The sequence below is a fragment of the Cervus canadensis genome, chromosome 21 (assembly GCF_019320065.1).
Source record: "Cervus canadensis isolate Bull #8, Minnesota chromosome 21, ASM1932006v1, whole genome shotgun sequence".
NCBI classification, from domain to species: Eukaryota; Metazoa; Chordata; class Mammalia; order Artiodactyla; family Cervidae; genus Cervus; species Cervus canadensis.
The window spans coordinates 30,536,739-30,564,482 of record NC_057406.1 but is presented as its reverse complement, the minus strand read 5'-3'; the positions used below and the strand labels follow the sequence as shown (position 1 = coordinate 30,564,482).

The 27,744-nt window shown below is 39.4% G+C and overlaps 1 protein-coding gene and 1 long non-coding RNA gene across 8 annotated transcripts in view; one reads left to right on the top strand and one right to left on the bottom strand.

Annotated features, from left to right (window-relative positions):
- The window catches only part of ABCC9 (ATP binding cassette subfamily C member 9), a 149,119-nt gene that overhangs the window by 44,795 nt on the left and 76,580 nt on the right, over window positions 1–27,744 (top strand). For all 7 annotated transcript variants that reach the window (XM_043440109.1, XM_043440112.1, XM_043440111.1 and 4 more), the window contains 4 exons: window positions 5,511–5,619; window positions 11,327–11,434; window positions 21,950–22,022; window positions 23,180–23,285. In XM_043440109.1, coding sequence (XP_043296044.1) covers window positions 5,511–5,619; window positions 11,327–11,434; window positions 21,950–22,022; window positions 23,180–23,285 — 396 coding nt within the window. The remainder of the gene's footprint in view (window positions 1–5,510; window positions 5,620–11,326; window positions 11,435–21,949; window positions 22,023–23,179; window positions 23,286–27,744) is intronic.
- The window catches only part of LOC122423264, a 115,017-nt gene continuing 93,980 nt past the window's right edge, over window positions 6,708–27,744 (bottom strand). The window contains exon 3 of the long non-coding RNA XR_006264118.1: window positions 6,708–6,835. This is a non-coding gene — a long non-coding RNA (uncharacterized LOC122423264). The remainder of the gene's footprint in view (window positions 6,836–27,744) is intronic.

The following is a 27,744-nucleotide window of genomic DNA, read 5'->3' as shown; positions in this document are numbered from 1 at the left end:
GCGGACTTCCCTGGTAGTCCAGTGGTTAAGACTTCACCTTCCAATGTAAGGGTTGGAGATTAGATCTGTGGTTGGAGAGCTAAGATCCCACATGCCAGGTGGCCAAAAAACCAGAGCATAAACAACAGAAGCAATGTTGTAGCAAATTCAATAAAGACTTTAGAAATGAGTCATATCAAAAAAAATCTTTTTAGAAACCTTAAATACTTTTATGAATTACCTAGTCAAATAAGAAATTAGTGAGAAAAAAAAAAAGAAATTAGTGAAACGTTGAACAATGAAGGTGAGGGAGGCAGAATAGGAAATTGGTTGGGATCAAATGTACCTGCTTGCAAAACCTGCATAGCAACACCTGCATAGCAACTGTTCAACCGCAAGCACTGTTCAACTACAGGCGTGTTATTTGGTACCTCTGTGGCTCAGGTTCCTCACTTATCAGATGAGCATCATAAGGCCTCCGGCTTATGGAAGTTAGGAGAATTAAATGAGATGATACATGGAAAAATGTCCAGCATATTGCCTAAATATATTAAATATTGAACAAATCTCCATTTTACTGATGTGCTACTATTTTACTAAATTCCATTCCACGCTTCAGAGAAGTATCTTTCTGTGGGTCCACATTCAATTATTAAGTGGTTTAGGTATCTTGCTAAACACTGGGGATGGCAGCGATGAAAGATGAAGTGAGATCCACAGCAGTCCACAGTCTAGCTGGAGAAACTGGCAGGGAAGCTGGTTATACCATGGTGCATAATTCTGTGATAGAACACTACACAGAATGCCATGGGCCATATATAAGGTTCACTGAAGCTTATCAAGAGAGAAGGGAGATAGTCTAGTCAGTATCTTCCAGGGACTAAACTTAATTGCATGTAGTGGGAGAAAGGTCCTGATGTGGCAAGCAATAGGGGATAAAGCTGGAGAGTAAAATCCCAGTGTGCAGAGAGAGGATGCCAATGATGCTGAAAAGTGCAGGGTGGCCATTTGTTATTTTAAGGCGAGGACTGTTTGAACAGATTTGCATTGTAAAAATATGACTCTGGCCGCGTGGTGGCAGTTACTTCACCCTTGGTCAGGATTCATGCATTTTCCATAATTGTGTTGCCTCTCTGAGTTCTAAAAAGCCCTCATATGAACAGGAAATGCTTGTTGTATTATCTATTTATTCATTCACCAGGCATTTCTTGAGGAATTGCTATGTTATATTTTTGGCACTGGGCTAGATTCTGAAGAGGAAAATCTTGTTTTAAAGATTTCACAGTCTAGTGGGAGACATAGACAGTAACAAAACAAACAAAATAGCCGTTCAGGGGACCCTTAGCCAGAGAGCCTGGAATAATGGGGACAAGGGAGGGGAAATGGAGGGGGAGGTTCAGAAAAGTGCTAGTATTGGGTCCTCTGAGGTTCACTAATTGGAGATCCAAAGTGGGATCTTATGAAAAGGAAAGATGGTTCTACCCATGCTCCAGTCACACTGGAACATTGCTTCCTTACGTTCAGCAAGAATTATTGTTGTTTAGTCTCTAAGTCATGTCCGACTCTTTCACGACCCCATGGACTGTAGCCTGCCAGGTTCTTCTGTCCGTGGGATTTCCCAGTCAAGAATACTGGAGTGGATTGTCATTTCCTTCTCCAGGGGATCTTCCCAATCCAGAGATCCAACCTCTGTCTCCTGCAATGGAGGCAGACTCTACCTCTGAGCCACCTGTGAAGACCTTCAGCCAGAATGGGGCTCGTTAATTTCATAAAAGCTTCAGTAAGATTTGTATGTGTGCTAGAAATGGAAAATTGAGTCAACTGATCTTACATGAATGTCTGAATCATTGGTTTATACCTTCTTTGATTGATTCAACAAGCATTCATTGAGTAATGTGTGCCAGGGGCTACTGGACTTAAAGTTACAAAGATACACGAACTCAGTTGTGTACTTTGTATACAGAGACATAGTGTGAGGTTGTTTCAAAGGTATTCCTTTGATTGATAAAGCCATGCTCCTTAAAATCCAATCTCTTCAAGACATTAGAACAGAATGACAAAGTCTACAAAAGTAAAGAAAGGAGTGCTGTTTGATAAGGCATTTCTACACCGTCTTTCAAGTCTGTGTGATCAGGCTTTGCTGTCAAAGACTTAAAGAGAGTGCAAAACCCAAAACTCTTTTTTTTCTTTTTTTTTGGTTCTGAAATTATTTTTAAAATATCAGTAATATATATACAACATACAGTTTATCGTTTAAACCACTTTACGTGACAGTTCAGTGGCCTTCAGACTGTCATGTCATTCACACAGTCATGTAAACACTACCACAGTCCATCTCTAGAACTTTTTCATTTTCTCAGATTGAAACTCTGTAATCACTAAACAATAACTCCCCTTGTACCTCTCTTCCCAGGCCCTGGTGACCACCACTGACGTTCTGTCTCTATGAAATCTGTGTATTCTAGCTACCTCATATAAGTGGAATTAAGCAATTTTTGTTTTTTTGTGTGTGTGCCTGGCTTATCTTATTTAGCATAATGTTTTCAAGGTTTATTATCCATGTTGTCATAATTCAAATATATTTGAGTCAAGAATTCCAGAACCATGGAAAAAAAGTATGGCAGATGCTCAAAAAATTAAACATAGAATTACCATATGATCTAGCAATTCCAGTTTTGGGTGTATACCCAAAAGAATTGAAAGCAGGGACTTGAATAGATGTCTGTACACTCATCTTCATAGCAGCATTAATCACAATAGCCAAAAAGTGAAACAACCCAAATGTCCATCAACAGATGAATAAACTAAATACAGCATATAAATGCAATGGAATATTATTCAGTCAAAGCTTTCCTTAAACATTTCTTTTTAGTGAAATCTAAAAAATATTGGGTTGGCCAGAACATTAGTTCAAGTTTTTCCTCAAGATGTTCCGGAAAAGCCTGAACAAATGTTTTGGACAACCCAATACAACAAACTTATGAATATAACAAAAAAGAGGTTCACAGATATATAGAGAGCTAGTGATTCTCTATAGTATCGTAATTGCCATTGGGGAAAGGGAAGGAGGGAGGGGATACAAAGGCATAGGGCATTAAGAGGTCCAAACTCTTATGTATAAAATAAGCTACAAAAGATATATTGTATAACACAGGTAATATAGCCAGTGTTTTGTAACTATAAATGGAGTATAACCTTTAAAAACTGTGAGCCACTTTACTGTACACCTGTAGCTTATATAATATTGTATCAACTAAACTTCAGTTAAAAATTATTTCTCATATGAAATTACCATGTACACACCACTACTGATATATATAAAATAGATAACCAATAAGGGTCTATGGTATAGCACAGGGAACTATACATAATACTTTGTAATAAACTACAAGGGAAAAGAATCTAAAAATATGTGTGTATATATATATAAATGTATTTAGATAGATGCAGATATATATATCTTGATTCCTGTGCTATACACCTGCAACTAACACGATATTGTAAATCAACTATTGTTGTTGTTTCGTTGCTAAGTTGTGTCTGACTCTTTGCAACCCCATGGACTATAGCCTGCCAGGCCCCTCTGTCCTGGGATTTCCCAGGCAAGGGTACAGGAGTGGGTTGCCATTTCTTCCTCCAGGGGATCTTCCTGACCCAGGGATCGAACCTGAGTCTTTTTACCGCTGAGCCACCAGGGAAGCCCCAGATCAACTATGCTGTGCTGTGCTTAGTCGCTCAGTCAAGTCCGACTCTTTGCGACCCCATGGGCTGCAGCCCGCCAGGCTCCTCTGTTCATGGGGATTCTCCAGGCAAGAATCCTAGGATTAATTGCCATGCCCTCCCCCAAGGGATCTTCCCAACCCAGGGATCAAATCCAGTCTCCCACATTGCAGATGGATTCTTTAGTGTCTGAGACACCAGGGAAGCCCAAGAATACTGGAGTGGGTAGCCTATCCCTTCTCCAGAGGATCTTCCCGACCCAGGAATTGAACCAGGATCTCCTGCATTACAAGCAGATTCTTTACCAGCTGAGCTACAGGGAAGCCCCTGCGTCAGTTAAAAAAAAATTTTTTTTAATTGTTTTCTGTAAATGAAATTTAGAAGTTAATAGATAGACTGCCCCAGTGGCTTTTATTTACCTTCATGTTTCCAAAGAAAGCATGCAGTTTCTATGGCATGCAAGGCTACAGGGCTTAAAGTTCATGGGCAACAAACTGAATTAAATTTACTTTTCTTTTTTATTATCTGTCCTTTTAAATTTTGTATTATATTGTCTTTTTAAATTTTGTATTGTCTCTTGTGTCTCCTGCATTGCAAGCAGATTCTTTATCATCTGAGCCACCAGGGCGTCACCCTTTATTAATAACCACTGTACACCAAAGTAATTCAATTATACATACAGATACTTTTCTTCATTGTATTAGTCTGTCACAAAAACAAACTACTGAGACCTACCTGGGGGTACTTGACTACCAGCTCCAGTGAAAAATAAAAAAGAAATCTCTTGTTTCAAGTATATGTTTTCTGGTTTCCTACCAATGGCAGTTTTTCCTCTATAGGTGATGCTGCCTGTACCAAGCTGGTTTGTCTACTGTTAGCATCCTAGCATGTTAAAAGGAGCATTTCTCATCCTTCAAGTTCACCGACTTTTCTTTAGTATATCATTTTATTGATGGAGGGGTGTTTTCAAATTATGTTATTGTTTTCTTTGATTCTTTCTTTTTACTCTGATGCTGTGTTGCTGGTTTGAGAAATTTAGAGTGGGTGGGGTCGATGGGGCAAGGGGTCTTGTGTCCAGCCTCTGGAGAACACAGTAAAGGATGTTTGTGAACTCCTCTTCTAGAGCAGGGCTTCTTAAACTGTATCATGCTTATGAAGCATCTCTGGATCCAATTAAAATACAAATTTTGCTTCAGGAGGTCTTGAGGGGTGGGGGGCTGAGATTTTCTGTTTTGAGGAAGCTCCCAGATGATGTTGATACCACTGATCTTGGCTGACATTTTGAGGAGAGGGCCCTGTCTATGCAGGTTGCTGGAATATGGGCAATATATAAGTAGTGCTTATGCAAGGTTGTATAGTGGGTGTGGACCCTTGATCTCTGTGTTATATACATGCTTTTACTTACTTCTCTGTACCTTTTCCCCCCTTACTTTTAAAATTAGAATAATGATACTTCCTTTGTTAGTATTATTATTTTTTAGCCACCTTGTTTCAAGTTCCTCTGCAGTCCTTCTGTTGTCTTTGACAAGAAATACAGTTGCAAAAAAAAAGTGCAAGAGTGATTTGGTTGCATTTAGGTTCTGGTTTTTCTAAGATTCTTCCATTTTAAGCACTGAAAGGCCCAAGTCCCATGAGGCCATCAGTCCCTGGCATTCCCTAGCTGAATTCCCAGTGGGTCTTGAAAAATGATACTTAGAGCTGACTTACTTACCATGGAAATGGTTGGGGGAAAAGTTTGTTTACTTAGGTAGAACTTCTTTGGTGGTGGTTTTATTTTTAACCCATATCGTGTGCTTGTTTGCCTCTTGTAGTGTTCAAAAGCTGAATGAATTTCTCTTGAGTGATGAGATTGGTGAGGACAGCTGGCGAACTGGAGAAGGTACTCTTCCGTTTGAATCCTGTAAGAAGCACACTGGAGTCGTAAGTGTTTTGCTTGTTACGGGAGCTGTGAATAAGGGACCATCCTGAGGATGGATGATTTAAAATGGGTGCAATTAGAAGAAATTGTCAGCTTTACTTGTAACCTATGTGAGGAAAAGGGGCTTCCCAGGTGGCGCTGTGGTAAAGAACCCACCTGCCAATGCAGGAGACTTGAGACGTGGGTGCGATCCCAGGATTAGGAAGATTCCCTGGAGGAGGGCCTGGCAACCTACTCCAGTGTTTTTGCCTGGGTAATCACATGGACAGAAGAGCCTGGTGGGCTACAGTCCGGGGGGGTCGCAAAGAGTCAGACATGACTGAGTGAGCACACATGTGAAGAAAAATTACTACCTGCTTCTACAACAAACCTTATAGGTTTAGAATCAACAAAGAAATATATAAGGCTTATCTTTATAAATCATCAAAAGATTATCCCAAGAGGGACAGCTCATGTTCAATTCAAAAGGAAACAGAGAGGTTGTCTACCCCAAGCTTTATATAAAAATAATACAAAATAAAACTCATGTATCATATTCTTATAATACCAACTATATTTTACTTTTCAGCTAAAAACTTGCTTTTTGATGCATTATATCTTTTGATTCATTTAATATATTACATTACCTATATTATTTTCTAGATGAATAGTTTTATTTGCATGTTGTTTTAGAGTCGTAAGATTGGTGAGTGACAGAGCCAGAATTGGGTCTTCCCTGGTGGCTCAGTGGTAAAGAATCCGCCTGCAATGCAGCAGACGCGGGTTCGATCTCGGGGTCAGCCTGATCCCCTGGAAAAGGAAATGGCAACCCCCTCCTGATATTCTTCTTGGAAACTCCATGGACAGAGGAGCCTGGTATGCTACAGTCCATGGGGTTGCAAAAGAGTGGGACACGACTGAGTGACTAAACAACAATAGTCAGAATTAAAACCCAAGTCCTGTGACTCCTGAACCAGTTTGTTCATCCATTACACAAATATTTACTCATATCTCTGTAAAGCCTGGAAACACTGTTGATATTATTTTTCATGTTTTACATGGAATGTTACAAGTATTATATATTAGCTTGTGTTTCCAGACTTAGAAACTGCCCTTTGCATTGTGTCAAGACCCGTCGATGTAGCTCTGAGCAAGGCAGGCAGGATCTTTATCGTCACAGGGTTTGCTGTCTTGAGGCAGGAGTCAGATGATAAAAAGTAAAAAGATGAGATCATTTCCCTGTGGGAAGAAAATTAAAGAAGGTGTTAGAGAGTGACTGGTGTCCTCAGAGCAGGGTAGTCGTTCTCCAGAAGGTCCCTCTGAAGAGCTGGTGTTGGAGCTGAGACCTGAATGAAGAGTCAGTACCTCTTCTGCAGAGGCCTTGGAAAGGGGCCAGATCATTTCGGGGGGAGAACTAACAGATGCTGTGGCCCTGAAGTGGGAATTAATTTGGTGTGTTCAAAGAACAGAGGGACACTATGGCTGATGCCTGGTAAGGTAGGGAGAGATAAAATGAACTAGGAGCAAGGATTAAGTGCTAAAAGTTGCTTTGGTTGTGTCCAACTCCCTGCAACCCAATGGATTGTAACCTGCTAGGCTCCTCTATCCATGGGATTTTCCAGGCAACAATACTGGAGGGGGTTGCCATTTCCTCCTCCAAGGAATCTTCCCAATCCAAGGACAGAACCTGCATCTCTTATGTCTCCTGCATTGGCTGGTGGGTAAAGAACAAGGACTGCAGGTCCTGTAAGCCAGGGAGAGAGTTTGGATTCTACTGACAAGCAATAGGAAACCATTGGAGGATTTAAAGTAGGGACGCATATAATTTTGTTTATATGTTTAAAGGATCACTCTAACTACTGAGGGGAGAGTTGTCACTGGTGACAAGAGTAGAACAGATGGATCAGTAAAGAGGTCATTATAAGGGCATAGCAAGAAATGGAGATGGTTAGAATTTGTTTTGGTTGCAGTGGACCTTGTGAGAAGTTATGAAATTCAGTGTACACTTTTTTGGGTGGAGCTGATGAAGGCTTGCTGATGGATTGAATGGAAATGAGGAGGGAGAAAGAAGACTCAAGGCTGAATCCTAGGTTATTGGCTTGAGTACTGAGTAGATGGCAGAGTCAATAACTGAAATAAGGAAGCTGAGAAACGAGTAGGTTGCTATTGAGGTGGAATCAAGAGGTATATTTCGCACATGATAATTTTGAGATATTTATTGACATCCAAGAAGAGAAGTCACCCTTGGAGATGTAAATTTAAAAGCCATTGGTCATTAGATAATACTTAAAATAATGGGACTAGATTACACCACTTTTGTGAAAGCTGTGTCAGAAAAATTCTGAAGAAAGTCTTTAAAATTAATATGCCTATTTCATAAGAGTAATGTAGAAAGGAGTTTGTCTAAAATTAGTTACAAGTTAATAATTATTCATTTACTATTAGAGAATATGTGACTATATCTACCATTTGTGTAACCAAACAAAAATGGACATGCAGTCTCCTGACAGGAAGGAGTTGAGGCTTGGAGAGCCTTCACAGGAAGTCATTCTGCATTAAGTTTTTCTTTACAGTGTGTTTAAGACTGCTAAAAATACTTAAGACAAGCACTGGGCTGTCTTAGACTTGATTTCTTCTGCTTTCCTGGAGTTATTTTCTTACTCTCTGTTGAGTTATTTTGGTAAGCAGGTGTGGTTTGTTGTTGTTGTTGTTTTTTTTTTTTTGTCTGAGAAGGAACTACCACTCATACTTGTAGATACCGGAGTGACAAAGTCTGAGATGCCTGTGTGGTCTTGTGTGGACATGGACACCAAGATGGGAACACGTCACAGAGCATCTACAGTTTGAGGCAATAGGAAACTCAGGCATTTGGTGAGAACCAGCCTTGTCACCTTTTGGGCGATAGTTTCCCAAAGAAATTATTAGATCATCTTTCAGAGACATGGGGATGAGTGGAGGGAGATGACCTCAGGAGAGGGGACAGAGGAGGTCAAGTGTGCAGAGTGAGGGGATTCTGAAGACTCTTTTGCATGAGAGGAGGGGCACATGAAAAGTTGAACTGAGTGAAGGTTGGAAGGGAAAAAGGATCCCCTTTAGATGCCTCCAATATCTTTGGGGTTATTGAAACCAGACTGGACTTCTGATGTCTTTTGGGGCCATTCATCAACTGCTGACGCGCCAAACCACAAATGACAAACTTTTAGAAATGGAGAGAAAAAAAACTGTGTGTTTGAAAAGAACGCGAATGGAAACTCCTTCTTGAGAGTGCTTAAGAAGCTATGTATTCTGTAAAAGCTTAGAGCTAAGTGGTTTTGGCTGCCAAATCTCCATGGAGAATTAGTGACTTTCTAGTGCCAGAGTCTCTTCAAATTACATCTGTGAGATTCGGACTCAAATCTCTGTCAACACGTCTCCTCCTCCCACCCCTCTCCTTAGGTTTGTGAAGAACATGAAGTCATCCCTTTTGGACCTCTGGGGCCGATTCTACTATAGAAGTTAAGACTCTAGAAGACAGCGAATATGTGTACAGATGTAGACAGGTCTTGTGTGGGGAAAATACTCAGCTGAAAGGATAGTTAGTGGCTCTATCCCATCCCCTGTGAGGTTATCTGCGAGGACTCAGAAGAAAAACAAAACTAAAAATGTTGTGAACATTCTCTTTTTTCTCTCTTTCTTTTTTAAGTTTAAAATGCATTCAACAGTTTCTGTGTAATGGAACCGATGCTAGTTCTTCTCAGTGGCTTTTTAATCTGTGTATTGATTGGCATGTAGCCTAGCATGTGTTATTTAATTAGTTTGATTATGATCTGAGCCACCAGTGAAGCCCTAAAGTGAAAGTGTTAATCACTCAGTCATGTCCAACTCTTTGCAACCCTGTGGACTGTAGCCCTCCAGGCTCCTCTGTCCATAGGATTCTCCAGGCAAGAATACTGGAGTGAGTAGCCATCCCCTTCTCCAGGGGATCTTCCCAACTCGGAGATTGAACCCAGGTCTCCTGCAATGCAGTCAGATTCTTTACCATCTGAGCTACCAGGGTAATGTGGTTGATACACTAATGGATGTAAACTGGATGGTGTTATCTTGTTGGGATTAAATTGCTGGTTATTTGAGGTCATGCCTGATTCTCATAATAGAACTCAACAGATTGATCAAAAAAGCTAAACCTAATGTTCCAAAGCCAAAAACCTGTTTTGCAATTATAGAATCTTTTGTTTTATAGCTTATTTGATAGTTTTGAAGTGTATAACTATTTAGCTTTGATAGTCTCTATAGGTACTACAGATAGTTATTTATGTTAAAATAGTTGCTTACAAGATTTCTGGGACAAATTTTGAGCTTATATATTTTATGATTTAGAGGTTAACAGAGCTGGATTTTCTACCTTCTCTTCAACCATTTGCCTCTATCTGTGTGAAATTAAATTCAAAATTAGAGAATAACAAAAGCTTCTAGTCATGACCTAATTCGAGTTTAAGTATAGGAAGATTGTCTAGCCTTAGCTGACATCCTCCATATTTTGGATGCTTTAGTACTTTGGCTCAGAACAATAATGCTATAATATTTGAGAAAGACTAGATCATTCTATAGTGCTTATAGATCTCCTTATGAAATAATATGGGCTTCCCAGGTGGTACAGTGGTAAAGAATCTGCCTGCCAGTGCAAGGGGGTGTAGCCCAGAGGTGGAGCACATACTTCACATGTACAAGGCCCTGGATTCACCCCTCAGCTCCTCCATCTGTGTCTTTTGGGCTTCCCTGATGGCTCATATGGTAAACATCCTGGAATGTGGGAGACCTGGGTTCAGTCCCTGGGTTGGAAAGATCCCCTGGAGGAGGGCATGGCAACCCACTCCAGTATTCTTGCCTGGAGAATCCCCATGGACAGAGGAGCCTGATGGGCTACAGTCCATGAGGTCCCAAAGAGTTGGTCATGACTGAGCAACTAAGCATAGCACAACAGTGCAAGAGATGCAAGTGACGTGGGTTTGATCCCTGGGTCGGGAAGGTCCCCTGGAGGAGGAAATGGCAACCCACTCCAGTATTCTTGCCTGGAAAATCACATGGACAGAGGAGCCTGGCTGGTAACAGTCCATGGGGTTGCAAAGAGTCAGACATGACTGAGTGACTGAGCACACATGAAATAATATACATGTTTGAGCAAAGAAAGCCTAGATCTTTATGCTTTTTCTCATTCCACCATGGATCTTCAGGTGACATGTAGACTCATCTGATTTATGTGAGTGTATCAGACTCAAAATCCTCGTAATTCAGAGGGTGACCAAAAATGTACTGTTGGAACATTTACAAGCCTGATGGCCTAACAAGTAGACTCTAGTTTAACCTAAGTTAGCCTGCTTGCCTTTTGCCATGACACACACTTTTTTTTATCTCCTGGGTCTATTCATCCAGAAAAGTAGAGAAAGAATAGCCAGAGCCTAGTTTGGTGCTCAGCATTTTAACTTCCATCATTTGCAAATATCATATCTTCATATTTTCATTTTTCTTAAAAAGTTTCTGAATTAGGTTTAAAATGAGTGCATAACACTTTTTTATTATTGTTTGCTTTGGGGTGGAGTGGGGGGATGCCATAGAAATAATTAAAATATGCCATTCACTTTACTTCTTTTTCTTAGACTCTAAATGGAGCAGCAACTTTGTGAGTTAATGTTCAGTAAAACCTCAGTTTTTTCATAGCACTTCAACTTGTGTTCTTTTCCATTTGGAATGCAGCAGCCAAAAACTATAAACAGGAAGCAGCCTGGAAGATATCACCTGGAAAACTACGAACAATCAACACGACGTCTGCGTCCCATGGAGACAGAGGATATTGCAATAAAGGTTATTTTATGTCCTGAATTTTTACATGAATAGAAGCACTGATGTTACCATTTTATGGTGACGTTCTGCCAAGTGTCCCATGTCGTGTCTTTAAAGTCTCTCTAGAGTGGTCACTCATCCTCATAACATTTTCAGAAAATATTCTGCTGAGTTTATAATTCTCAATGCTGCCTAGCCTCCCAACCACAGCTTTGCTCCAGGAGTATGTTTAAATAACTGGATGATGAATCTTTCTTCTGAATCTGTGGTACACTGGATACACCTAGTATCCAGTGTACTTCCTCTCATACTCTTATTTCATCTACTCTACATTCATCTCTATAAATTAATTTATAAAGAATGCTGATATTATAGGTCCAGTTTTTTTAATTGCTTTTATTTATTTATTTTTTCATTTATTTTTATTAGTTGGAGGCTAATCACTTTACAATATTGTAGTGGTTTTTGCCATACATTGACATTAATCAGCCATGGAGGTCCAGTTTTTAAGGAAGTAGATTACATAGCAATTATCTTCAACCAGGAAAGGCTTAGACCAGGGCTGTGTGTGTCCACCCAGCTTCCCAATATGGCCTTTGACTCATCTCAAACTCAGACTTTTAAAAAAATTTTGTTTTATCAAGATATAGTTAATTTAGGCTTCCCAGGTGGCTCTAGTGGGAAAGAGCTCGCCTGCCAATGCAGGAGACTCAAAGAGATGTGGGTTTGATCCCTGGGTCGGGAAGATCCCCTGGAAGAGGGCACGGCAACCCACTGCAGTATTCTGGCCTGGAGAATCCCCATGGACAGAGGAGGCTGGCGGGCTGCAGTCCATAGGGTCACACAGAGTCGGACACGGCTGAAGCAATTTAGCATGCACACACACCCACGGTAGATTTATAAAGTTGTATTGATTTTTGCTGTCCAGCAAAGTGATTCAGTTTTACACACACACACACATATATACACATTCTTTTTTACATTCTTTTCCATTATAGTTTGTTACGGAATATTGACTATAGTTCCCTGCACTATATAGCTCTATATTGCCCAGCGCAGGTAGAGCAAGAGACACTCAGGGAGGTGTACAGTTAAGCCAAGAACCACATAGGGTTCTCCTCTCTCTCCTCATTGCCTGATCCCATACCTGTCCCACAATAGGCACTTAACAACTGGAGTAAATGTGTTATTGGATGGAATAAGCTAATGCTGGCTTTCACTTTGTCATTAATTTGATGTGACTTTTGGGCAAAGTGCTTGTCTAAGCCATGGTTTGCCCCGTTGAGGTGGGGATGCCATACCTACCTCAGGTATGAATACTTTGAGGATAAAATATATCACCTGTGAATTTCAAAGAGCTGTAGTGATTCTTAACCTTGGCTGTATGTTAGAATCACCTAAAAGTCTTTATATATGTAAAACCTGAGCATCATATTTGAAAACAGCTCTAGTAGTTCCCTAGACAATGATAATTTACCAAGAAGATTTGAGCTAAACTATGCAAAAGTAAGTAATGAGAGACTAGAAAGGGTTCTCTATGCTGCCAATTCACAAATATGCCAAGAAAACAACTAATAGTAACTAAAAAATCAGTTTTTTAATTGGCATTTTCTATGCAATATTGTGGGAACCTAGAATATACATATTTTTCCATGTGCCTTATTAAATTTATTTTTGTTTTGAATGGGGAAAAGGGAGGCTATCATGATTTTTTTCCCGCAGAATTGACCTTACATGCACCAACTCCCCCCTCCAAAAAACCAGAAAAAAACCCTGCATATCAATGACCTAGAGTGCCCTGAAAGGGCACAATAATTTCAAGTACCCCTGCAACCTTGAATTCATTGTTTATTCATGGTGGAAATAGCCAATTGGTAATGAACTCATTTGTCTTTTTGAATCTTTTTTGTTGCGAAATACAGAAGTAAATATAACATATATGTACTGTTAAATGAAAAAGTAAACATTTGTGCAGCTATCACTAAGTAAAGAACATCACCAACTTCGTCCAAAGACCCTCCAACACACCCTGAACTTCACTCTCTTTATTCTTCAAAATATAATTACCGCTTTGACTTTTATGGTCATCATTTCCTTGAACGTTTTTGCTATGTTATGCCTCCAATATTCTTGGGCTTCCCTGGTGGCTCTTGACAGTAAAGAATCCGCCTGCAATGCTGGAGACCTGGGTTCTGTCCCTGGATTGGGAAGATCCCCTGGAGGAGGGCATGGCAACCCACTCAAATATTCGTGCCCGGAGAATCCCCATGGACAGAGGAGCCTGGCGGGCTACAGTCCACGTGATCACAAAGTGTCAGACAAGACTGAGCGACTAATCATAGCACAAGCATAGCGCATGCCTCCCTAAAGACGTACTTAGCTTTTTTCAAGTTTGAATATATGCATGTATATGTGTGTATTTTTCTTCTGCTGCTCAGCATTATGTGGGTATAATTAACCCATTTTACTGTGTGAAGCTGTACTTCATTTATTCTCATCGTTGTGCAGTGTTTCATTTTATGAATATCCCAGAATTTATTGATCCATTCTACTTTTGATGGGCTTTTGGTTAACTTTTATTTTGAAGCCATTGGGAAGAATTGCTGAGTCATAGGATCTGTACACCCTCAACTTTATTTATTTATTTATTTTTTTACCCTCAACTTTCCTTCATAATGGCCAACTTTTCTCCAAAGTGATTGTGCCAGTTTACACTTCCATTAACAGTGACTGAGAATTCCAGCTGGTCTCCATCTTCCCCAGTGCTTCCAATATTTTGTGAAAATGCATGTTTTGTGTTGGGAGGCAGTGCTGTTGTATCTTGCTGTGGTTTTTATGTGCATTTTTCTGATTTCTAATGAGCTTGAGCACCTTTTCCAATGTATATATTGGCCATTTGTGCATGGAGCTCCTCTTGTGAATTGCCAGGTTATTTGTTCCTCTTTTTTTAAAAAAATTCTGAGTACTACTAATACTTCTTTGGCAGTTGCATATGTTGCAAAATTCTTTTCCCACTTTGCAACTTGGCTTTTCACTCTATGGTATTAGAAATTCTTAATTTCAATGTAGTCTAGTTTATAGAGGTTTTCCTTTATGGCTAGTGCTTTGCTTTTTGCCTCTTTTAAGAAAACTTTCTCTACCAAAAGTTATAAAGATGTTCTATATTGGTTCTTAAAAATCTTTGAAGCTCTACCTTTTGCTTGTATTTAATTGATTTAGAATTGAGTTTTGTGTTGGTAAGAAGTCAGGTTGAGATTTAGCAGGGGAAATCAGTAATAAATAATTTTAGCCATAAGTTTAGCAGTAATAAACTTCCTGGTAGTAATTTTACTATACTCAGTAGCAAGTCAGTAAGGTCAGACTTAATTTTTTATGTGATGGTGGGTTGTCTTCTATCAATGTATCATGTATCAATGATACCATGTCTCAATCGCTGTCCCCACTGACTTTTAGTACGATCTTATCACACACATTTCCTTGTTTATTTTTCTCTGATTTATTTGTCTGTTCAGTATTCCACTGCTGTGATTATTATGGCTTTCTAATAAATATTGCCGTTTTTTAGGACAAGTTCTTACACCTTATCTTTTTTCTTCTAAAGTGTCTTAGCTGTTCTTGGCCCTTTTGAGGGGAAAGAAGCTTATATCCTCCAGCGCATACATTTCTTTTTGTACTTCTCTTAATACTTTCACTAGACATTTCCTTACTCCTTGATTTAATGAGATTTTTTTACAAGCTATATTTAATTCAGCATTTTTGCTTCTTTTCAGTGGGAGGAAATGGAAATGGTGTGTGTAAGGTCTCACCTTTAAATTTTTAAACAATTATTTCATATTCAATATCCTGTAAATAAAACCATAAGAATATTGAAAGGAATATCAGAAAGAATACACATATGAATATATATAACTGAAGGATTTTGCTAATATACCAGAAACTAGCACAACATTGTAAATCAATTATACTTCAAAAAGAAAACAATTATTTCAACTGAGGTGAAATTCACATAGCATTAAATTAACCACTTTCAAGTCAACAATTCAGTTGCATTTAGATTTATAGTGTTGTGCAACCATCCCCTCTATCTGGTTACAAAATATTTTATCACCTCAAGAGGAAACCCCATACCTATTAATCAGTCATTCCCCACATCCCCCTCTCTTGTGCCCCCACCACCTCCAATCTGCTTTCTGTCTCTGCAGATTTACCTATTCTGGATATTTCATATAAATGGAATCATAGAGTTGGTGACTTCGTGACTTTTTGTGTTGTCTTTATTTCTGTCTTTACATTTTTTTTTTCTTTTTTTAAAATTTTGGCTGTATGTGAGCTCTTTGTTGTTGTTCCTGGACTTTCTCTAGTTACAATGTGCGGGCTTCTCTTGCAGCGCACAGGCTTAGTTGCCCTGAGGCGTGTGGGATCTTACTTGCCCTACTTGGGATCAAACCCATGTCCCCTGCCTTGGAAAGTGGATTCTTAACCACTGGACCACCAGGGGAGTTCCTGCCTTTACATTTTAATTCATTCTTTCCCTTTATCCTGTTCCTCATGCCTGTATCCCTTCATCCCTCCTAACACTATGGTGCTAGCATAATGTGCTCCATATATGCACTTAAATATACTTACATCTTTGTAAAATATGTATTATTGTCATGAGCATTTATACTTTCAGTTTCCTGAAATTGTTTGCTCCTTCTAGCTCCACCACTGCATTCTGCTGTACACATTCCTGCCATTCATTAGTCTCCTAATGATGGCTGCTGGGTTGGCCTCCATCCCCACTCCATCACAGACCATGCTGTGATGACCATCTTTGTACCTATCCTTTTAGGAAAGTTTGCAGTAATTTATATATTAGCTGATTTTCCAAGGTCGAACAGCTAGTTGGGGAAACCAGAATTTTAACTCTGCTGGTAGAGAAGTGAGATGATTTTGTAAAAGGCAAGAGGTTATGGAACAGCCAATCACAGCTGGACAAATTCCCTTTGACCCTCTTCCTTCTCCTCACATGGATACTGTTCTGCCTTATACTTCTTTTGGGGACCAAAGCAGGAGATGGCCCTATATTCTTCTGATTCTTCCCTGCAGTTTTCTAACCACGTCTTTCCTCTCTCACACTCCTGTGAAGGTATAGTGTGTTCTACCTTTCTCGTGTCTATGAGTAGAGGACTTAGTCACTCCCCCACCTTCACTGAAGGTTTGGGTGCCTGTTTCCGAGTCCAGCTTTCTGCCTTAATAAGTGCCACACCTGGATATGATTTCAACTTCCAGATTCACAACCCATCTCTTAACAGTATGTGTGTGTGTGCTCAGTCATGTCCAGCTCTTTGCCACCCCATGGGCTGGAGCCTGCCAGGCTGCCCTGTCCTTCACTGTCTCCCAGAGTTTGCTCAAATTGTTGTTTTAGTTGTTCGGTGGTGTCCGACTCTGCGCTCGCATGGATAGTAGCCCACCAGGCTCCTCTGTCCATGGAATTTTCCAGGCAAGAATACTAGAGTGGGTTGCCGTTTCTTTCTCCAGAAGATCTTCCTGACCCAGGGGTCAAACCTACGTCTCCTGCATTGGCAGGCAGGAGCTTTACCCCTGAGCTGCCTGGGAAGCTCCCCACACTTAGTATCCCAACCTCTAAATCCCTCAATCAACCATCACTTCTTTTCCACAACCTCACCTGTGTTCATACTTGCCCACCACTTGGATGTGCAGCCTCTGTGGCATCTTTTAACCTTTGTTATCCCAGCAGTCACCGGCAGCACAACCCTATCCTCCAGCTCTCCCAGACCTTCTCCTTCACTGGCAGTGGCTTTTAAGCTCCTTGAAACCTACAGTTTCAAGCCCCACCTTTTCTCCCAGCACTTTCACATCCTCCTGGAACAGTCCAACTTTGTGACTTCTGGGCTCCTATACCCAGGCCACTGTGCTCTCTAGAGGAAATGACTCAATGGTACAAGTTGGCATGGCAACAGCCTCATTACCTCCATCCTCGGCTGACCCTCTGTGGTCCTTGGCAATCCTTTCCCATGCCTTCCCTCAGTGATTCTCCGTCTGCTGCAGTAGCTCTTCGTCTGTTACCAGTCTCCTCATCTCCTTCTCTCTCCTTCTGCCTCCTCTGTCTGAAGATAACTTCCCTCCCAATCCACTGAAGACATAAAAGCTGTCATGGAGGGCCTCTCAGTTCCACGCTGACCCTCTCACCAGCTAGTCTGTATTTGCACATTGTTTAGGCCACTTTCTACTCCCCCCCTCCCCCGATAAAGAGGGTTTCTCAGCTTTGGAGACCATAGATTTTCTTTAAGCATCCTTTGTCACTTAGTCACACCTGGTGGGCTACAGTCCATAGGTTTGCAAAGAGTCAGACATGACTAAAGAACCTAGTATACCTGCACACTGTATCTTAAACCTCTGCCCCAGCCAGATCTATTCATTATTTCCCACAACATATTTTATGGTTTTCTGATCATGGGCCTGTTCTCATTGAGCTCTTTATGTTGAATTTCAGCATATTTTCTAAAACTAGCTAAGTGACCTTCTTTTCCAAAATGTTTCCTTTTTTTTTAATCTCTGATGTCAGTGATTTTCCTTATGAACTGCTATTACACTTTTGTCTGTTCATTCATGTTAATTGCTCAGTTGTGTCCAACTCTTTGCAACCCCATGGACTGTAGCCTGCCAGATTCCTTTGTCCATGGAAGTCTTCCAGGCAAGAATACTGGAGTGGGTAACCATACCTTTCTCCAGGGGATCTTAATGATCCAGAGATCAAACCTGTGTCTCCCGCATTGCAGGCAGATTCATTACTGTCTGAGCCATGAGAGAATCCCCAAAGAACCTGTTCTTAGCAGAGGATGATTATGATCCATCAACCCCTGAGTTATGGCCCCAGCATGCTCCACAACATGCCTCTCTATTCATTACTTAGCCCATTTTCTCATGTCTTGGTTTAACTACGCAATTGACTATAAGCTCTAGGAAAGCAGGGAGAATACATTATACCTTCTTTGTAGCCCACATCAGTCCTAACACAGAGCTTCACATAGACTGAGTGCTCAGCAGATATTTATAAAGTGATCAATAATTCAGTCCTTCCAGGCTATGCTCCTTTCAGGACCAATTTCATGAGTATTTATGTAGATATTAATTAATTTAATATTACTAATGTTATTATTAAGATATAGATTAGATATTACTAAATGCCATACATTTTCCAAGCTAAAGAAAACATACATGGAAAATCATGGCCTAACCTTTTCAGGTAACTTTTGCACTCTTAAGTTGTTCATTTTCAGAACTTTTAAAGGATTTTTTAGTTATAATTTAGACATTACCAATTTATTCTGCAAAATTCCTAAACAAAAATATGCTTAGAAATTTCATTACTTGGGGCTTGGAGACAAAATATTAATTTATGAGCAAAGTATAGCCTTACTGTAGTTTCCTCTAATGTTTCAGGAACTCTCTCTCCTCTCATCTGCCACTATTAACCTTTCCAGTTGTTGGGTTCTGTTATACTTCTTTTGTTTCCCATTTTTGTAATTAATAAGACCGTCAAATTTTCTAAATGCTTATTAAAACAACTGAATGCTGAGGATGACTCTAAGATCTTTTTTTTTTTTTGCTGTCTTCCTGATTGTTGAGGTGAACTCCTTATTGCCAAATTCAGACTTAAATTGAAGAAAGTAGGGAAAACCACTAGACCATTCAGTTACGACCTAAATCAAATCCCTTGCAATTATACAGTGGAGGTGACAAAAAGATTCAAAGGATTAGATCTGATAGACAGAGTGCCTGAAGAACTGTGGACGGAGGATTGTGACATTGTACAGGAGGCAGGGATCAAGACTGTCTCCAAGAAAAAGAAATACAAAAGGGTTGTCTGAGGAGGCCTTACAAATAGCTGAGAAAAGAAGAGAAGCTAAAGGCAAAGGAGGAAAGGAAAGATAACCCCATGTGAATGCCGGGTTCTAAAGAATAGCAAGGAGAGATAAGAACGTCTTCCTCACTGATCAATGCAAAGAAATAGAGGAAGACAATAGGATGGGAAAGACTAGAGATCTCTTCAAGAAAATGAGAGATACCAAGGGAATATTTCATGCAAAGATGGGCTCAATAAAAGACAGAAATGGTATAGCCCTAACAGAAGCAGAAGATATTAAGAAGAGGTGGCAAGAATATACAGAAGAACTATACAAAAAAGATCTTCATGACCCAAATAACCACAATGGTGTGATCACTAACCTAGAGCCAGACATCCTAGAATGCGAAGTCAAGTGGGCCTTAGGAAGCATCACTAAGAACAAAGTGAGTGGAGGCGATAGAATTCCAGTTGAGCTATTTCAAATCCTAAAAGATGATGCTGTGACAGCGCTGCACTCAATATGCCAGCAAATTTGGAAAACTCAGCAGTGGCCACAGGACTGGAAAAGGTCAGTTTTCATTCCAGTGCCAAAGAAGGGCAATGTCAAAGAATGCTCAAAGTACTGCACAATTGCACTCATCTCACATGCTTCCCTGGTAGCCCAGAGGGTAGAGCATCTGCCTGCAAGGTGGGAGACCTGGGTTCAATCCCTGGGTTGGGAAGATCTCCTGGAGAAGGAAATGGCAACCCACTCCAGTATTCTTGCCTGGAAAATCCCACGGACAGAGAAGCCTGGTAGGGTACAGTCCATGGGGTCACAAAGAGTCAGACATGACTGAGCGCTTCACTTTCACTTTCACAGGCTAGCAAAGTAATGCTCAAAATTCCCCAAGTCAGGCTTCAAAAATACGTGAACCATGAACTTCTAGACGTTCAAACTGAATTTATAAAAGGCAGAGGAACCAGAGATCAAATTGCCAACACCTGTTGGATCATAGAAAAAGCAAGTAAATTTCAGGAAAAAACATCTACTTCTGCTTTATTGAGTATACCAAAGACTTTGTGTAGATCACAACAAACTGTGGAAAATTCTTCAAGAGATGGGAATACCAAACCACCTTACCTGACTCTTGAGAAATCTGTATGCAGGTCAGGAGGCAACAGTTAGATCTGGACATGGAACAACAGACTGGTTCCAAACTGGGAAAGGAATACATCAAGGCTGTATATTGTCACCCTGCTTATTTAACTTATATGCAGAGTACATCATGCAAAATGCCAGGCTGGATGAAACACAAGCTGGAAGCAAGATTGCTGGGAGAAATATCAATAACCTCGGATACGCAGATGATACCACCTTTATGGCAGAAAGTTAAGAGGAACTAAAGAGCCTCTGATGAGGGTAAAAGAGGAGAGTGAAAAAGCTGGCTTAAAACTCAGCATTCAAAAAACTAAGATCATGGCATCCAGTTCCATCACTTCATGGCAAATAGATGGGAAAACAATGGAAACAGTGACAGACTTTATTTTCTTGGGCTCCAAAATCACTGTAGATAGTGACTGCAGCCATGAAATTAAAAGATGCTTGCTCCTTGGGAAAAACGCTATGACCAACTTAGACAGCGTATTAAAAATCAGAGACATTAGTTTGCCAACAAAGGTTCATTTAGTCAAAGCTATGGTTTTTCCAGTAGTCATGTATGGATGTGAGAGTTGTACTATAAAGAAAGTTGAGCACCAAAGAATTGATTCTTTTGAACTGTGCAGTTGGAAAAGATTCTTGAGAGTCCCTTGGACTGCAAGGAGATCCAACCAGTCCATCCTAAAGGAAATCAGTCCTGAATATGCATTGGAAGGACTGATGCTGAAGCTGAAACTCCAATTCTTTGGCCACCTGATGGGAAGAACTGACTCATTTGAAAAGACCCTGATGCTGGGAGAGATTGAGGGCAGGAGGAGAAGGGGATGACAGAGGTTGAGATGGTTGGATGGCATCAGTGACCCAATGGACATGAGTTTGAGCTAGTTCCGGGAGTTGGTGATGGACAGGGAGGCCTGGCGTGCGGCAGTGCATGGGGTCGCAAAGAGTTGGACATGACTGAGGGACTGAACTGAGCTGAACCACCGAGCAATGTTGCTTCATTTCTGTACTTTTTTCCTTCCTCCCCTCTATTCTTTCAAGATCAGTGAATAGCAATAAGTCCACATAGTTCAGGAAATTCATTCGTTACTAAGCCTTCATCCTTAGCTAACAAGTCATTTGTTGCAATAATTTGTAGTTATTTCTCTTCTTGACTTTACATCACCAGGTTTCTGGCAATTGCAGCAGTGAGAGAATAATCCATGTCAGGGTTACATTGGACAATATTTGAGTGATTGCTTTTTAAGAATGTTCACATATAAACGATCCAGTAATCACATACTTTCAGGGAAAATTATTGTAATTTTTAGCATTCTTCATAATACCACTGATTTAAAGACCGTCTCCCTTCCATTCTTTTTTGTTTTTCATCTATGCCTCTAAATAGTCATAACTCTAAATTAGAATTTTACCACTGTGTGTTCTACTGTGTTGAAAGTCTTCCAGTGCTTTATAAAGAAAATTTATTTTAATTGGACTTATCCTGTGATACCACATAATTTATGTAATGTTATAATTAAATTTCTGTACTCTTATTTTCTAGGTCACAAATGGGTACTTTTCATGGGGCAGTGGTTTAGCAACCTTATCCAATATCGATATTCGAATTCCAACAGGTAAGAATCATTTATTACTAGTTTGTAATTGTTTTTTTTAAGGAACAAATTTATTTTTGTGAATTCAGGGCGAAAACGTTTGTCACCTCCAAAGCGTTAGTTCTTTCATTTGAATAATTCATCATGAAATAATATAAAGCCACATTGTGAACTAGCATCAAGTTTGTATCTGTTCATTATCATGACCGTGATTTTCCAAGATAACTGAGCCTAACAAAAGGAAAGACTTTTTAAAGACAAACATTACTGATCGTTATCTGTTAGCACTGTGAAGCTCATGAATCCCTGTATCCCTGAGAGAATGACTGGGAATTATAAGACCTGCCTGTCACTACAGAGTGGGGACCTTGAACAAACTATTTACCATCCAAATGAACTGTTTTTAGTTTATTTGCTGATTTGTGGCATTTCAATAATGGAGTAGTTGATTTCTCATTTTGTTGAAGAAAGATTTTAAAGAAATAGTGTTTGAGAAAATAGTTTTCTATCCCCAAAGAAAACTGATGACGTTTTCAGATATTTAAGACTCAAATACCCTGTAGTTTTTACTAAAATGTTTGGATAATTGAATATAAATATTTTTTGACTTGGCCTCATGGTCAATAACTTGGAATTTTTCTATTAAACATGCAAATCAAAGTAAGAACTGATTAAAGTGATTAATCACTTTAATCTTAATTATCTGTTTTAGTCAAAATTACCTTTTTCTCCAGAATGAATTGAATAATAAAGGTAATACTAATCTAGGTGACTTAGGCAAGTATTTCACTGCTGCTTCTACTAGAGTCCGTTATTCTCATAATTTAAAAATAATACATCAAGGGACTACCCTGGTGGTCCAGTGGCTAAGACTTCAAGGGCTGAGTTTGATCCCTGGTCAGGGAACTAAATCCCCCATACCACAGCTAAGACCTGGAACAGCCAAATAAATAAATATTTTTTAAAAATAGCATATCAAGACCTATAGATTTTAATTTTCCTTCCCTTTTCCAGAAACCTTATGTATCAGTAAAAGGAGCTGTTTAGAATACTATTGCTGGGGACCAAAACTGGGCCATAGATTGTGAAACATCAGCCTTTTCTAAATGTGTTTTGATTTTTATTTTATAAGTGAATTCCTTTTCATCCTGTTATTATCCTTTGTTTCTTTTCTTTAGGTCAGTTAACCATGATTGTGGGCCAAGTGGGATGTGGGAAGTCTTCTCTTCTCCTCGCCATCCTCGGAGAGATGCAGACCTTGGAAGGAAAAGTTCACTGGAGCAAGTATGTGTATTTTTAATCAGTCTCTGTTGGTCTGTCACACATCCGATGATCTCCCAAGGGAAGGAATGAGAACAGTAGATTCCCATGTTCGAGGTCTGAGGGCCCCTTGGAAATAAGCACAGCTTTAAAAAAACAAATCAGTGGAAACTTTAAATGTTATAAGTTAAAAAAGATAAAAGAATTCACGATAGAGGTTTATAGTATGTATAAACTAATATATTGCTTTTAGCAAGATTGGGATTGTAAAGGTAAATTTTGAAAGTTAAATGGATAACACAGATAAAGTTTAAAAATTTATCCTATAATTAAAGAAAATTTGCATTATTTATAAAGTTTAAATGCACACAGAGCCTTAGTGGTCCAGTGTTCAGAGAAGAAATATCAAATAATCTTTTTGAAACTCTTCCTAAGAGACTGAGAAATCATCCATTTCTCTTCACATCCAACTTAAACTAGACAGTTAAAGTATCTAGTTAGGGATGTGGCTATGTCAGATTAGTGTGTTGTGCATCCACAAAGACATTGTGCTTCTTCTGAATGTTTGAATCTTTGTTTTGGATTCTTCAAAAAACATCATAGTAATAAGGCTACTCCAGACCATACTATTATATAATTGTGTAATAATGAATAAGTCATATTTATTTATTTAGTTTGATCTATCTGGTAGACAGGCTTCCCAGGTGGTGCTAGTGATAAGGGACTGGCCTGCCAATGCAAGAGACAAAAGAGACTTGGGTTTGATCCCTGGGTCGGGAAGTTCCCTGGAGGAGGGCATGGCAACCCACTCCAGTATTCTTGCCTAGAGAATCCCATGGACAGAGGAGCCTGGTGAGCTACGGTCCACGGGGTCACAAAAGGTAGGACATGACTGAGCAACTTAACATGCACACACACACCTGGTAGACCACCCCAACCCCCACAGTCATTATGGAGAAATTGCTAACAGCTTATCTATGATATTGGACTGTAGACAGTCTACAGAAAATCACTGCAGTGATTTTCATCCAGGTTATCCCCAGGGAACACTGGACAATGTCTAGAAACATTTTTTGGTTTTCATACTAAGGGAATTGGTTTGCTTACTGATCTAGTTGATGGTGGCCAGTTCAGTTCAGTTCAGTCACTCAGTCATGTATGACTCTTTGCGACCTCATGAACCGCGGCATGCCAGGCCTCCCTGTCCATCACCAACTCCCAGAGTCCACCCAAACCCATGTCCATTGAGTCGGTGATGCCATCCAACGATCTTATCCTGAGTCATCCCCTTCTTCTCCTGCCCTCAGTCTTTCCCAGCAGCAGGGTCTTTTCCAATGAGTCAGCTCTTCACATCAGGTGGTCAAAGTATTGGAGTTTCAGCTTCAACATCAGTCCTTCCAATGAACACTCAGGACTGATATCCTTTAAGATGGACTGGTTGGATTTTCTTGCAGTCCAAGGGACTCTCAAGAGTCTTCTCCAACACCACAGTTCAAAAGCATCAATTCTTCATCACTCAGCTTTCTTTATAGTGGCCAGAAATGCTACTAAATATCCTCCAACACAGGACAGCCCTCCACAAGAATCCCCCTTGCAGGAGACCTGGCTTCTATCCCTGGTTGGAAAGATTCCCTGGAGAAGGAAATGGCAACCCACTCCAGTATTCTTGTCTGGAGAATTCCATGGACAGAGGAACCTGGCAAGCTATACTCCATGGGGTCGCAAAGAGTTAGGCACAACTGAGCAACTAGCAGACACATCCTCCAACACACAGGACAGCCCTCCGCAGCAGGGAATTATCTGGCTCCAAATGTTCATTGTGCTGGGGAGACCTTGCCCCAGACTTGCACACGTCCATTTAGTTCTTATCATTGTAGGTTCCCTTGTGGCTTAATCTACTGCTAACATACACAGACATCTCTTCAGAATGAGTCAAAACTATTTACAGGCATTTTGAGAACAGATTCTATTTTAAACTCCAATTAAGAGACGGAAATGCTTGGATGTGAAATTTGAGCTGGAAACAGCAGAACTGTAAATCCTATTTTTGGTATCATTGGTGAAAGAAGAAAGCTGAGAAATGTGGTGGGTACAGTTTATTCCTGTTGCAATTGTATACATGAAACTGTGTAGTGTGTATCCAGCAGTGAGCTCGGTGAATAACTGCCCCTTGAAGTTTCATTCACGAGGGGGTCCTGTTGATCACTAAAGCCAGATGCTATGGACGTGTGCCCTGCCACCACCACCTTCCATCTTGGATGGATGCAGGTTTTGAGGAGCAGGTTTTACTGAATTAAATTATATCATGTGACATGTACGGCCATAATGAAGTTATTTGGGTTTTGTTTTTACCTTGTTTCATTAGTGTTAAAACAGAAAGAATTAGAGACCATGACAGAAAAAGCTTGAGATTTTATTTTCATACCTCTTTTTTTTTGAATGTTTTTTTTTTAATATTTTTATTATCTAGTCTTCTCTAGTATTACTCTACCTGGGCCAAATTCACTCTCAGTATTATCATTAAGAATTATTATCATTTTGTTAATGGATAAATAGATGATTTGGGAATTAGAAAAGCATTTTACACAGTCTGTTTATTTATTGAGTTTTCTAAAAAAGATACATACATGTATGTATGTATACATATATATATATATATGTTATATTTTAGGCAAATTTATACCATTTATAGCCTATCTCATTTCTTAAAGGTTGTAAGGTATTTTATTTAATATAACATACTATAATAAACCTTGAAAAACAAAGATATCAAGAAAGAAAATAAGGCTTAAATAATAATCTGAGCAATTAATAGGTAGAATGCATGTATTGGAGTCCTGCATATTTATAAAACATAGGCCACAAATTCTACTCTGAGTTCCATGGAAGCCAGTCAAAGAGGGACGTATGAGATAAAATCAGACATATACTTAATAAAGGTTAAGTTTCTTTTTAAGAAATAGAAAAGAAATATCTCCCATAAATCCTAATTTTAAAAAAGGTAAGAAAAGGTTATATCTTAAAGTCAGAGTCAATAAAATGAAAATATGAGAAAGGATTTAAGAAAATTCTAAGTATTTATAAAATCACTATAATTTAAAAATCATCTCTTTATGAATACTTGCCTTAAGAATATCCCATCTCTTCATAGCAGAAAGGGCTAAATTTTTCTTCAAAAATATTTGGGTTGGCTCTGACACACACCCAATAAAAACTAACCCCTTAAAGATTGGATAAGCTAATAAAAAATTCTATTTTTCTTATTTACAAGAACTACTTAATTTTTTTCCATGATATCCATGATTATCTGATAAAATATATTTTCAAATCAAGAATGCTTAGAGTTTTGGCTGCTATCCAAAAGTCTACAAGCAATAAATGCTGGAGAGGGTGTGGAGAAAAGGGAACCCTCTTACACTGTTGGTGGGAATGCAAGCTAGTACAGCCGCTATGGAAAACAGTGTGGAGATTTCTTAAAAAACTGGAAATAGAACTGCCATATGACCCTCAGAAGCATCCCACTTCTGGGCATACACACTGAGGAAACCAGATCTGAAAGAGACACATGCACCCCCAATGTTCATCTCAGCACTGTTTTAATAGCCAGGACATGGAAGCAACCTAGATGCCCATCAGCAGATGAATGGATAAGGAAGCTGTGGTACATATACACCATGGAATATTACTCAGCCATTAAAAAGAATTCATTTGAATCAGTTCTAATGAGATGGATGAAACTGGAGGCCACTATACAGAGTGAAGTAAGCCAGAAAGATAAAGAATATTACAGCATACTAACACATATATATGGAATTTAGAAAGATGGTAACGATAACCCTATATGCAAAACAGAAAAAGAGACACAGAAATACAGAACAGACTATTGAACTCTGTGGGAGAATGTGAGGGTGGGATATTTCAAAAGAACAGCATGTATACTATCTATGGTGAAACAGATCCCCAGCCCAGGTGGGGTGCATGAGACAAGTGCTCGGGCCTGGTGCACTGGGAAGACCCAGAGGAATCGGGTGGAGAGGGAGGTGGGAGGGGGGATCGGGAGGGGGAATATGTGTAAATCTATGGCTGATTCATATCAATGTGTGACAAAACCCACTGAAATGTTGTGAAGTAATTAGCCTCCAACTAATAAAAAATTAAAAAAAAAATAAATTAATTAAAAAAAAAAAAAGGAAACATAAGCTAATAATTTTCATTATAATAAAGTTACAGCTAGAAAAAAAAAAAGAATGCTTAGAGGATGCTGACCTTTTTTAAAAGAGTTATTTGCAATAACTTTATTCTGAGAAAAATAACTGTTGCATCTATTCCAATAAGGAAAGTTATACAAATGTTATTAGAATAAAGCTAGCTTAGAAATTATCCATATTGACAGGTTGATTTTGTGTAAATGCTGAGAAGTACTTTACCTTGGAGTGAATTGTTTGCTGTTTTTTTTTTTTTTTTTTTTTTTTTTTTTTTTTTT